Here is a 13,922-nt window from a genome sequence, read left to right on the forward strand (position 1 = left end):
ATTTGTAAATCCTCGAAATATTATTAAATAATAAGGTATGCGTGTTTAAAAAAATAAAAGCTTTTGTTTCATTGATAAGCACTTTTATTTTATATTATTATTTAACCCTACGTTCTATTTGAATGCGAAATCCGTCTTGCCGTTTTAAAATAATATCCGCTTGAAGTTTGAAATCCTCTTCCTTTAGGTCTGATAAAATGCGATAATTCCTTAGAATTGTTGAAAGTAAAACTTTCAGTTTCAGCATTGCATATTTTCTCCCTGAAAAATAATAACATGTAAATACAGATACTATACTGAGGATTTTTCGATAAACTTTCTAGCACGCCAAATAAACATAGTCTTATATCAAGCTTTATTTTACAATGATTAAAGAAAACACTTGTTTTTTACCACTTGAGTTTTATTATAGACTACATGTTTCAGAAGTTAAACTTCCATTATTCAGGCCTGTATAATAACTTCTGAATTATGTAGTTATTATACAGACCTGAATAATGGAAGTTTAACTTCTGAAACATGTAGTCTATAATAAAACTCAAGTGGTAAAAAACAAGTGTTTTCTTTAATCATTGTAACATGTCTTACCACAAAGTTAATGCCGAAACAATAAATAAAATAAGCTTTATTTTGTTTCAAAATTTTGTTTTTTTTTATTAAGTTTATTGTTCAATGCATAAAAATTATTGTTGTATTTGATGGAACAGAATCAATCAACATTTCATTTATTAACCAAGAATCAACAAAATAATTAGGACACCCATTGTAAGCTTAACTAGAGATAATATTATTGCACATGTAATGCATATGTTAGACGTTATAGAGATGTATTGCAAATGTAAGATCTATGAGGAGATGCATGAATATACAAGTAGAGGCGAAGAATATTTGCAAAGATAGAGTGGAATGGCGTTCAATTCTCTGTGCCTATCCCTTCGGGGGAAGCGGCGTGATGGTTAGTTACTTAGTTATTGCAGTTTAAACATCTGTATATATAATATATAACATAAAGTATTTCATTACCAACACAACTCCTTGGCCCTGCACTGAAAGGAATATAGCTGTAGAAGTGTCGATCTTGCGTTTTATCAGGAAGGAAGTTGTCAGGATCGAATACATTAGGATTCGGGAACAAATTAGGATCCCTATGCATCTTTATTGTGGCTATTATGATCGTGCTTCCTTTCGGCAGTATGTATTTCGAAGCTGAAATATAATACCAAATATATATATGACCCCATGATTAAGTATTCTAGTCGTATTTTTTAGGAAAATGTACGATACCCATATCGCTCACTCCTTTCAACAACGTCATAAATAATTTTTTTTTTTAAGTTTAAAAATTTAATACAATGTATTAAAAATAGATATCAAACCACTTATTGAAATTTCCACTTATCTTTTTAGATAAAAGCTGAATGTTTTTTCTCTATTTGAAAAATATTAAGTATATTTAAATTAAAATTAATTAATCTGATTTATGTATCTAACAAGTAGTTAGATACATAAATCAGATTTGGTATTTTTATAATATCAATAATTTTATAATTTAAAAACATGGAGTTTAACAGTACCTAGTTGTAGTCATTACCTCATGATATATTTATATCTGTTAGTTACAACTATACAATATAAATAATAACATTTTATTGAATAATTTTCAGTTCTACAACACCCGCCATTTGTATAAAATTTCCTCGATTTTTCTAATTTTTCCAAATGTCTAAACAATAAACTTGTTGAAGGACTTTCTTGGAGAAGAATCCAAATTGTATCCAGGGATATAGAGTTGACGAGAAGAAGATTTATCATATTTATATAAATCAATCAAAATGCACAAGCTCTTATTTTTACATAAAACATTATTCAGTTTGTAATTTGTTGAAATAAAAGCATATGTACAATATTTTGAGCGTGTCCAAATACTTGTTCACAAATCTGGATTATCTCCAATTATAGGAGTTATTTTTCATTTTATTTTTTGACATACGAAGAAGAATATGACGGTCGTAAGCCCCGTAAACGTACAGACTTCCATATTCTTCATCATATTTGTTGAGATGTCAAAAAATAATATGAAAAGCATATATACATTTTTTTCATTTAATGAAGTTTCCATTTTCCATACCTAATTCAACGTCTTCATTAAGTTTCCTGGCAATCACTGGAACTGGAGGGTATAGCCTTAGAGTCTCTAAGATCACTCTTTCGAGGTATTTCATCTCGAGGGTATCCTGGAAAGTGACTTCTCTGTCAGAATCCCCAAATATATCGTAAAGCTCTGTATACACTTTTGCCTGGATATCCTGATATATTCCCAGGAGGCAAAGGACGAAGCTCGAGCCTGCTGCTGTCGTGTCATGTCCCTGGAAATGAAAGCCCACAGTCTAAATTTAGAATTGAAATGCATTAAAGGTTTGTACTATTATTTAAATGTTTGTAAGTATGAAGGTAACTGGATAAAAAATTTGGAATGCCTGTAGATCAGCAAATCACAAAGTTTTTTATTAATAATTGAGAGTTAAAAATTGTCCGCCTCCGTAGTGTAATGGTCAGCGTGTTTAGCTACCGTGCTGGAGGTCCCGGATTCGATTCCCAGGGGGGATTAGTGATTTTACACTGTAATATTTATTTAATATTACCCTGGACTGGTTCCTGAAGCTCAAGAGTGATCACCTTGCCTTCATGTAATGATCAAGATAACACTGCGTCTATTCGATGCAGTGCCCCATGCACCATTGGGTGCGGATAAGGGTTATAAGTAATAAGTAATTGAGAGTACGCACATAATGTAAATTAAAAAAAGGGATTTCTTTGGTTTTCAGTCAGTAACATAAAATCAGTAATTTAAATGTGATTATGACCTATATATTCAAAGAGTGGGCATTAAGTCGAAATATAAATACAAAAAACGTAAAAATATTTAAAACCGTAGAATTTTAGTATATAGTAGTCTATTTGGTCTAAAGAATTTCTAATATCTCCCTTGAGGCTTTATATCTACCAAACACATATCGCTCACTCCTTTCAAGAACGTCATAAATCAAAAAACTTGATTTTTCAGGAGAACGTTTTTAAAGTTTAATAATATAATACAATGTATTAAAAATAAATATCAAGCCACTCATTGAACTTTTTACTGTGCAACAGATCTGTTTAGGTAAAATCTGAAGGTTTTTTCTACATTTGAAAAATATTTAGTATATTTAAAAAAATAATCAAACAATGCCTTTTCTTCAAAATGCAAAAACAACACTTTCTGCCCTGTAGCGGGTAAATATTTGGTTAAAAATATGCCTCTTTTACTTAGATGTAGTACATTTTCTGGGCATTCCAAAAACATGCACAACTCAAAATTGACGATTTTTGATTTATGACGTTCTTGAAAGGAGTGAGCGATATATTATAATGAAATTTTAGTTTCGATGGTCATAAGTAGACAATGTGTATTTTTTATGTACTAGATCATGAAGGATATTGCAGTGCTTGATAATCAGGTAAATAAATAGTCCTTTTTTAGGTTTCCGCAGTTGCACGGAGAAGCGTGCTATTTCAGGAATTTTACGAAGGAAAAATGCTGACCGTATGGCATTTAACGGCTTCCTTCCTTACTACATCCGAGAAAGTTTATTACATACCTCAAACATGATTGTGTCAACTTCTTCTTTAATTTCGTGGTCGGTTATATCTGCAGTACCATTTTGGGATGCTTCGATCATTAGGTCCAGAAAAGCGAGCCTCCTTTTTTCACCTGGTAATATATTGTAATAATAAATAGTTGTGTAATTCGTTTCCCCATACATAAATTTGTTTGAACATTAAATACCTTACTAAGAACTGGTGTGTTTTAAGATCCAACGGTGATAAATTGACGAATACTTTTTAGCCAGAAATATTATACTAAAATACGGACATACCTAAATTCCAAATATGGATAAACATGGAAGTATCATGACTAATTTAATAACTAAAATTAGAAAAGAATCCAATAAAAGTGCATACATACATCTTTAAAAATTAATGCAATATGGTTGTTCAATAATGGGCACAATAAAGAAAGTTGCATAATAATTTTTTGACATCTCATCAAAGATGAAGAAGAATATGGAAGTCTGGGCATTTACGGGGCTGACATAAGTATAATTGATAGGCTGGTTTAAGTGATCACTTTACACACGTGTAACATTCACCAATTCTACCCATTATTGACAACCATACTACTCAAATTCTTGGAAGTTCTATATATATGAACCAATTTAGAAACCTTGTTCTTGAATCACTAGAACTTCACAAGAGACAACTATTGGTGATTTCTTCTTCATCTTTGATGAGATGTCAAAAAATAATATGAAAATGACTCCTGTAATTGGAGATAATCCAGATTTTGATTTAAAATGTTGTAAACGTATTTTTTCTACTAAATTCTACAAAATTTTAAGAATAAAAATGTTAGCAAGACAACGATTGAGATATTGTCTTAACGAACCAGTTTTGCAAAAATCTTCCTCTGACATATTTATAATATTTCTGACTAAGAATTCAATTAACCTTAATATTAAACTCGTTATTATATTTCTGAGCAAATTATTCCTTATATAAACACTTGTTAACTTGTTATTGCCAAGTAGGGTTGCAATAATAATTATTATAATTGCCATAAATATAGTTTTGTGAAAAAAATTATTTCATTTTGCATACCAAGATCAACGCGTTTATGAATTTCATATCGTTTTCACCAGAGCCGGCGGGTGACAAAAAGTTAAACTATTTATTTATAATGAAAAATGCCTTTAAAAGATCATACAACTGTAGGAAATAAAGTGTACATTTTTTCTCGTACAATCATGTAGAAAAGTACTCAAGACATCGTTGTTATTCTCCTGTTTATCTTTTTTATTTATAGTTTTCAATATTCCTCCTCCATTTCTTTCCCATAGAGTTGTAAGGTCATTGTGATTAAACTTCTTAACTTACGTTATCTGTATACTACCAAATACATCCCATTCCTAGATCATGAATCCGGAGCGCAGAACTGATCACAGGTCTTCATGAAAATATCAAGTTAGTACCATTGAATGCTCTCCCAACTGCATTCCCGGATACTGAAGCATCTTGACAGAGGCTTCCTGACAGATCTCTCTTGCAAAACAATTTTATTTTTATGAACTAAGTAGCATAAATTATATGAAAATGTAATATAAAATTGTACCCCGTTTTTTCTGTGAATTTACATTAAATAGCTTTCAATGACCTAGTCACTGCTAATCTAAATAAATACAGGTTTGTAAAACTACTAAGTTTCTAGAAGTGTCCCAGTGTATGAAGTGCAAGGGATTTGAAGTTAGTTAGTTCAGTTAGCCAGCTAGATCCGATACTAACCCAACGTTGGCTAGCATGCAGACGCCTCCACAACCCGATCAGCACAGCAGATAGATACAGAACAGTACCAAGGCAATTAAGTAACACATCGATGTATGGGATCAGAGGGAGAGACTTGTGATTCCAAGTATAAGGTGATAATTTTATAATCATTAATACATAATTTCGTAGTATCAACACATTTTGCTACCGTGGTGGAGGTCTCGGGTTTGATTTTCAGAAGAGTAAAAATATATATAACTGATTTTTTTTTTCATACATGTTTTTATATAATATACCCTGAACTGCAACTTGGAGCGCAGGGCTGATTACCTTCCCTTCATATATTATATTTAACGAACAAGATAACACTGCTTGTATATTATGCAGTGTCCTGTGCACCATTGGGTGTGAATAAAGGTTGGAAAGAGAATTTTATTAATGCAATTCATTTTTACTTACCGACGTCATTTTCATCAATTTCATCCAAATCGTCTCTTAAACCTTTTGTTAATTCTTTCGGAATTTCTGATTTGAGTTCATTTTTCATATCAGTGAAATTATTAGTTTTTTCCTCTCCGTTATTTTTTTGCTGTGACACATATTCTATTTTTTTCCTTCTCAATACCTAGAACGGAAGAATGGATAAAATTCTCTTTTTTGTCACATATTCTTAATATTATTGCTTCACAGTGTCGTGACTCGATATTGTTTTCCAAATACGGTAAGTTTAATTTGTCGAGTGCTTATTTTCATGAATACTACATTCTTGTGATAATATTCGAGACTGTCGTTAAATAATTAAAGTAAAAATATGGAGTGTAAAAACGTGGTGTATTGAGATGGTCGAAATGGCAAATAAGGACTCGAAGGCTGGACAACAGTGTTTCTCAACGTAGGGCGCACGCCCCACCGGGAGGCAATTTGAATGTCTTGGGGGGCAAAGCTCAAACCGTTAATATTTGTTGTAATATTAACGAAAAAAAAATCTTAAGTTTGGAGAACATTTGTATTTGTTTTATTTGTGCTTTTCCATATTATTTTTAGTGATAGATGGGAATACTAACCCAACGTAAAAATGTTATAGATTATAGTCGGGTACTCCGGATGTCTGTGATTGACTTGTTCGTTTGTTTACACTTTGTAAAGTTTATAAATTTATTTTAATTATAGTTCCCTAACCCCATGCAAAAATGAAAAGTAAGAGTATAAAAAAAGTTCGTCAGCATTCAGAAGATTATTCGCATTTCGGTTTTTCAAGCCAAGCCCAAGGATCGCACTTATTTTCTTTGGAGTTAATGTAGCATAATACACGTGATAATTATTTACGAAAATTAAATTAAAATAGTAAATGTGCATTTTTTTGTTGATAATAATTAACTTTTTTAGAATTTGTTTGGTAAATAAAAAAAATTAAATGGGATTCGTTACAGAGGGGCATGGTAGAAATTTATTTCTACCATGCCCCTCTGTACAGCAGCTCCCAACTTTAGTTGGGAGCTGCTGTACACCAACTATTGTATAAAAGCTTTATTACCATGTTTGTCAATCCGTGAATAATGCTGAGGAAATTTTCTTGTTGTTTTGCGAATGAAGTCATGTTGAAAATGAAGTCAGGACGAAGCCAAAATTTGTAGTGTCTCTGGTGGATTATATCACACATCCTAAAATAAATGAAAAAAAACGATTCTTATAATGTCTAATCTATCGACATAAATAAAATGTAATTTTTTGTTTGTTTAATAACTTAATGCCCCTATATTCACATATTTTCAAATTTTGTCATGACGTGACAAGCAAATATAAACTGAGATGGTATAGGCACATATTGTGAAACAGACAATCGCCATGGATCTTCCTCGAAAGACATCTAGAAGTCTAAAAAAATCATGTATGCTACAGCAAGATAATATGACTTGAATGCATGGCCTAGGTGACGTATATGACGGAAGAATCTACAACCTGAGGATGAAGAGAGCTGACACTGGATTTTCTTCATGTTTTTTTTACCGTAATGGCAGCGTTATCTGTTAAACGTAACAGCAACACACGCAATAACAAATATTGGTCATGGTGGATAGTGTACTTCTTGACACCTGCTGTCACTTAGCATTTTTAATGTTTTCTATTGCATTATTGTTTCATAGATTTTTTAATATTTTCATTGTTTCACAAGCGTTGTGAGAGTAAATATATTATAAATTTGTGCTTTCTATTTTATTTATTAACCATTTAACTAGACTGAGTCACAGCAATGCATCCGGGTACAGCTAGAAAATCAAATTAAGAATTAGCAACGAGTACTGTGTACTTACTTCATTACTGCCATAGCGTAGTCGAATCCTCCACTCTCTTGAGATGTTTTATTTATACCCATAGCCGTTTCTGTAATTAATAAAAATATCAAAGCAAAAGCAACCCATTATGAAACATCCAATTTTTTTCTTTAATAAAGATGCAAATTGCGTCTTTAAGTTCACATTTTACGAAAATTGTATATTGCCAAAAATTATCAAGGACTGTTAAAATTAGGTTTCGTAGGTTTCTCAACATAGATAAATAAGTAATCGAGATACGAAAACGGAACTCTAAATAATTACAAATCTAACGACCTGTCATAATGACCTTGATTGGTTTAAGATTACTTTATAAAATGTACAATATTCAACCACATAAAAAAATGTATAATAGAAGATAACGTGAGTTTTGATGCAAATTATATACAATTTATTAAAATAGTATTTAAAGTTAAAGAAAGGAATAACCCGTAAAGCTTCTACTTTTAGAGGCTTGTATGCGGGTAGTATAGTAAGGATGGAGAAGGTAAATATGAAAAACACATCGTAAACACCAATACCATTTGAAAATAAATCTTTCTTGAATTTATTTTTCGATTGGCGGGATTCGAACCTGCGACGCCAGTTTTGCAGTCGAGCGTTTACCCAACTACTCCACGGCGCCTGTCTAAATTAAAATTAAAGTTTTGACAGCATGATAAAGATTAATAGATATATAATGAACGTTGTAGATGTAAAAGAGAGGTTATCAATTTTTTTTTATAAACATTGGTTTATAGGAGCCTTTTAAATATGTGTGAAAAAGCATTGAATGAAAGAGAAAACAAAGCATTGTAAAAAGTTTATTTTACCACGTTAATCTGTTTTTATAATCGTAAAGTTATTTTAAAATTATTTTTATAAAAGTAAAATATGTTTAATAATAATAAAACTCTTATCTGCACCCTAATGGTGCATAGGGCACTGCGTCATATAAACGCAGTGTTATCTTGATCGTTTACACACGAAGGAAAGGTGATCAGCCCTCCGCTTCAGGTACCAGTCCAGGGTAATATTGAATAAATACGTCAAGTTTTATATGGTAATATCGGAAAACATTTTTAACAAATGTCTGATATTTATGTACGTACAGGTTTAAATAGAAATGTCGGGTTACATTTTAAACAAGTATTGCACCAAACCTATGATGGATAGTAAATAGGTCTCATTTTGAGTGTGTCCAAATACTTGTTCACAAAATCTGGATTATCTCCAATTACAGGAGTTATTTTCATATTATTTTTTAACATCTCATCAAAGATGAAGAAGAATATGAAAGTCTGGGCATTTACGGGGCTGACGACCGTCATCGGCTGGTTTAAGTGATCACTTTACACACGTGTAACATTCACCAATTCTACCCATTATTGACAACCACACTACTCAAATTCTTGGAAGTTCTATATATATGATCCAATTTAGAAACCTTGTTCTTGAATCACTAGAACTTCACTAGAGACATCTATTGGTGAGATGTAAAGAAGCTTTTTATCAAGCAGAAACTCTTATATTAGTATGTGAGGTCCGAATCCTGGATATCACCAATAGATGTCTCTAGTGATTCAAGAACAAGGTTTCTAAATTGGTTCATATATATAGAACTTCCAAGAATTTGAGTAGTGTGGTTGTCAATAATGGGTAGAATTGGTGAATGTTACACGTGTGTAAAGTGATCACTTAAACCAGCCGATGACGGTCGTCAGCTCCGTAAATGCCCAGACTTCCATATTCTTCTTCATCTTTGATGAGATGTTAAAAAATAATAGGTCTCATTATCCGTTACACGTTTTGGTGCAACGTAACTTCAGCAATTGACGACTTATTGACGGTTTATATATTTGAACGCTTAAATTGGTCCATTAGTTCTTCTCGTTTTTGGGATATGCCCAAAGATTCTATCAAAGTTATGCCTTCTGGAAGGACAAATGTGAGTGTCTTGAATGATTCGCTAATAAATATAAAGAATACAATGTTGAACGTCTTAAGTATTTGTCAATTAAAAGCGCAGTCAGTGTTCTCAGAGATGAAAACAATGTTCCTTATACGGTGAACAAGGTTTAATGATTGTTAGTGCCAAAAATCACGAATTTTTTTGTAGGTACTAAATTTTAAATAAAATTTTTATAAAAATAACAAAAACAATAAATAATGAGTTTATTTTTTGTCCATCTACGACAAGTCTAGTGCGTTTGGCTACATGACCTTCAGGTCCCCGGCTCAATTCGCAGGAGGGTCAAAATAAATATAGGTGATTTTCACTCTCATGTTTATTTAGTATCACCCTGGACTGGTACAAGAAACGCAGAGCTGATCACCTTGCTTTCATGCAATTAACGATCAAGATTACACTGCGTCGTTACAATGCATTGCCCTATACACCACTGGGTGCGGATAAGGGTTAAAAAAATGAACGTTATTTAACTTACATAAAAGTTACAAAAAAATACATAAAAGTCTAATTTAACAATAATTTGATGTGAGTGCTAATTTTTTTTTTCGTGATAATTTGATATGAGTGCTAAATTTCTTGTATATGGAGATACAGTATCTATATGATAACTATTTTTCATCTCATATACAAATACGTACGTATACAACATGTAAAAAAGTTAAAAAATTGTTAATTTTTATGATCATTAGTTTCAAACTGAGGAATATTGGGTTAGTAAACATAACCTTACATACATTATATACCTGACATTTTTATGGCAAACCGTCAATTTCTTATGGAAGTAAATGCGATAACTACGTGGTATAGATAACTTTAAGTTTACTTTTTAACTTTTTTTCTCACGATTTTGGAACGGTTTGGATCAACCTTTTTTAGAAAGTTTATTGTACGGAAATGAAAAATAAGGTTTTTTTATTTTTTAATTATTTAATAAATTAAATTTTTATTTATAACATAATACATTTGAATCATTTATACATATGGAGAACTTTTATATTTCGATTCGCTGTGCCATATATGATAATGTAACGTATATGGTAATGTAACATTAATGTTTGTTTTCAATCGAAAATAGTTGAAGTTAAAGTTATCTTCACTACGCAGTTGAAATGTTATCTTTTTACCATAATTTCTGGCCAAGAACATGAAATATTGGGACAGAAAATATGACTTACCGAGTAAAATATCCACAGTAACTGCACTGAGATTGTCATGGATGTTGATGGTTTCACCTACTTCTGTCTTCAGGCACTCACATAAAGCTCGACTATTCGCGTTGAAGACTCCCATGAAAGACTTAAGGATATTCAGGTGAAACGTTGGAGCGATCATTTTTCGGTGAGATCTCCATTTATCGCCTTGAAGAAATAACAACCAATACAAACTTAAAAAAAAAACTAGTTTCTACGATCAATGGAATGAATGCACCACCTTAAAAAATCCAATTGAAAATATTGTAAAAAAGATAATATATTTAAACCAATTTTTGAAAAACTGTCATTTCGAATATTTCATAAGTTATGCATTTTTAATATATTTTAAAAACAATATAAAGTACTTAACTATGAATCCAAAAAGTAAAAAGTTTGAAACTGAAAAATATTTTGAAATATTCCGTATGTTTTTAAGGAGCAATATTATGTAAATAAAATAAAGCTCTTGGAATTATGGTCTCATTTTTTTGTGATCACCAAGCACTTTCAACTAAGAAGGCATGTCTGAATCGTAGCTTCCTTGAATCCTATCCGCACCCGGATGGTACATAGGAAACCACACCGAATATACACAATACTAACTTGATCATCAATATACATTAAGTTATCAGTTCCACACCACATTCTTAGATCTAGGAGTGGAATACAGATGAATAATGTGAAGGTCAGGATAACGACAATTACTGTTTTATAGAACAGTAAATATGAAAAATACAATATTCAGAAGATAAAAATACAACATAAAGTAGTGGCTAGTTTACTCAAAGTTGCGAATCTTGTACGTGAAGTACCTACTTGTACGACATTGTGTAATTTAGAAAAAGCTAATGTGTACTATAAGTTCAGCAAATAATTATTTTTTTACGACTAATCTCACCTGAACTAATGAGTAATCCCTCTCCCAGCCATGGTTCAAAGAACTTGTATTCGTCTGATTTGTCGATATGCACTTGGCTGCCAAGAACCACCTCTACATCTTTGGGATCCATCAGGAAGACATACAACCTGTAGCCGAACCATGCTCTTCCTACTGGACCATAGTCTCTGCTTATCTCCATAAATTTTTCTAGCACTTCTGTAAATTATAAATATTAACATCTCCATTTGCTGTTGATATCTCAACATAGGTATAAAAGTTTTTTTTTGTTGAGTTGGCAATGTAGAGCTTACAGTATTTACAGGGCTAAAAGTTTAATTTTTAAGTGATGACTGGAGCATATATAATATATACCATTCTCTTCATGATCTACAACCGCATTACTCAAATCACATTTTTTCAATTACCTAACGTCCAAGTGACTCCAAAATCTAGCTACGACTTATGCAACACCGCTTATCATGGCAGCACTAAGGCTTCATCTTTATGAGTTTTATGACCTAAACAAAATCGTGAGTGGATCTACTGTTTATGATTAAAGTTACTATAATTTATTGTAATTGAACTGTCGAGTGAAAATTCTAGGCAAAAACACTCGCTAAAGCTATGAATTTAAACAGTTCAATGATTCTAAATTAGCAATGAAGTTATTTAAGAATGTTATTTTTGTTCAATGATTTGACTTGTGAGTTTACATACTCAAATCACAAGAGACGTATGAATTAGACATGGTCGATCGTGTTAAAAACCGAAATAAATAAAAATAAAAATAAAACTTAAAAGAAGTAGGTTATAAATTCGGTTTTTTTTATCACTTGAAGTTAATTACGCTAATCAGTTCATAAATTTAGTTGCACATTACCTACAAGTATTTCTAGTTCCCGATTTGATACCTATTTCTAATAATGAACCGCTAAGGCTCACAGAAAAAGTATGAAATTGAAATATTTGTGAAAATAATAAAAACACAAACATTTCTCTATTATGATTATTTTTTTTTAACATTTAACAACTAAAAATTTATTAATGCCAACAGAGTAAATAATATATTTTCAAAGCACTGTACTTAAAAATACATTATTTCTATATAGTGGAAACATCCATTATAATTTGAATTTTAGCCTAAATATTACCTGAAGGTTTTTTCCCCAGGATAATGAGGGCATTCCCAAAGAAGGGCACCTCCTTGGGTCCTGGGAGGAGATTACCAAGCTTAAATATCCGCGACTGCTGTTGCCACCAGTGGAAGATGTAGAGAATTATAAAAGTTATTATTAAACCGTAGCATATTTTGGATTCCGTCAGAAAATTTTGCTGTGACGTCATATTTTGTAAATCAAGAAGATCTTCAGATTGTCTCATTTAACCGATTACTTCAAACCCATTCATTTGAATATTATAAAATGTGTATGCACATCCGTGAAAAAGCACTATGAACTAAAAGTACTTCCTGTAAGTATCCGAATTTATAACCTTAGTTCATATAGGCGCAGTGAATAACCAATATCTATGCATTACAATTTCCGATGTATCAGGTATTGCATTTGCATTAAGAGGGGAGTCTTCAAGAAGGTATGCAAATTACAAAGTAGAAGACGTTTCAAGTACATTGTCAAATAAATAATTTATGTATTTTAGTATAACGTTTACTGTATTATTTTTTGATATCTCATCAAAGATGAAGAAGAATATGGAAGTCTGGGCATTTTTATTGTAAATCAATGAATATACTAAAAAGTTGAAAAAAGTTTATTTTAGATTGGTTTTTAATCAAACACTCTCCTTGTCATTGATCGTTCACTTTGTGTTATACCACTTTAATATAACATAAAGAAGTATTTTAGTATTACACAAAGTGAACAATGAATGATTAGAAGATTGTTATATTATCATATCACAAAGTCAACAATGCTTTTAATATACAAAATATGGTATTTAATTATTTAGCTCATTTTAAAATAATTTATCAATTTACGTATTTATGAGAATATGTAAACGGAGTGTATTACATGTAATTTTTTTTTAATGATTAGTAGAGTTTTAATTTTTTAAATAACTGACAGTTATTTATTGAACATATTCAATGAACTCCTACGAACAGGTATAATAAGTTAAAATAAAAATACTGAGAAATCATAAAAATGTTTTCCAATTTCTACAAAATGGACTCCCCCCTTAAATACCTA

At 31.2% G+C, this 13,922-nt stretch overlaps 1 protein-coding gene across 1 annotated transcript; it reads right to left on the bottom strand.

The window, feature by feature from the left end:
* Positions 1-97: 97 nt before the first annotated feature.
* LOC148302858 (cytochrome P450 4g15-like) lies at positions 98-13,062 on the bottom strand. The gene is made up of 11 exons (XM_088270982.1): positions 12,870-13,062; positions 11,737-11,934; positions 10,821-11,003; positions 7,674-7,743; positions 6,896-7,022; positions 5,821-5,986; positions 3,639-3,751; positions 2,129-2,366; positions 1,749-1,751; positions 1,024-1,206; positions 98-261 (listed from the first exon to the last, which is right to left on the bottom strand). The coding sequence occupies exons 1-11, from the start codon at positions 13,060-13,062 to the stop codon at positions 98-100; spliced, it is 1,638 nt and encodes a 545-aa protein (XP_088127108.1).
* Between the last annotated feature and the right edge of the window lie 860 nt (positions 13,063-13,922).

This window comes from Brachycentrus maculatus, unplaced genomic scaffold (genome assembly GCF_059751285.1).
Source record: "Brachycentrus maculatus isolate JH-2025_06_01 unplaced genomic scaffold, ASM5975128v1 h1tg000405l, whole genome shotgun sequence".
Lineage (NCBI taxonomy): Eukaryota > Metazoa > Arthropoda > Insecta > Trichoptera > Brachycentridae > Brachycentrus > Brachycentrus maculatus.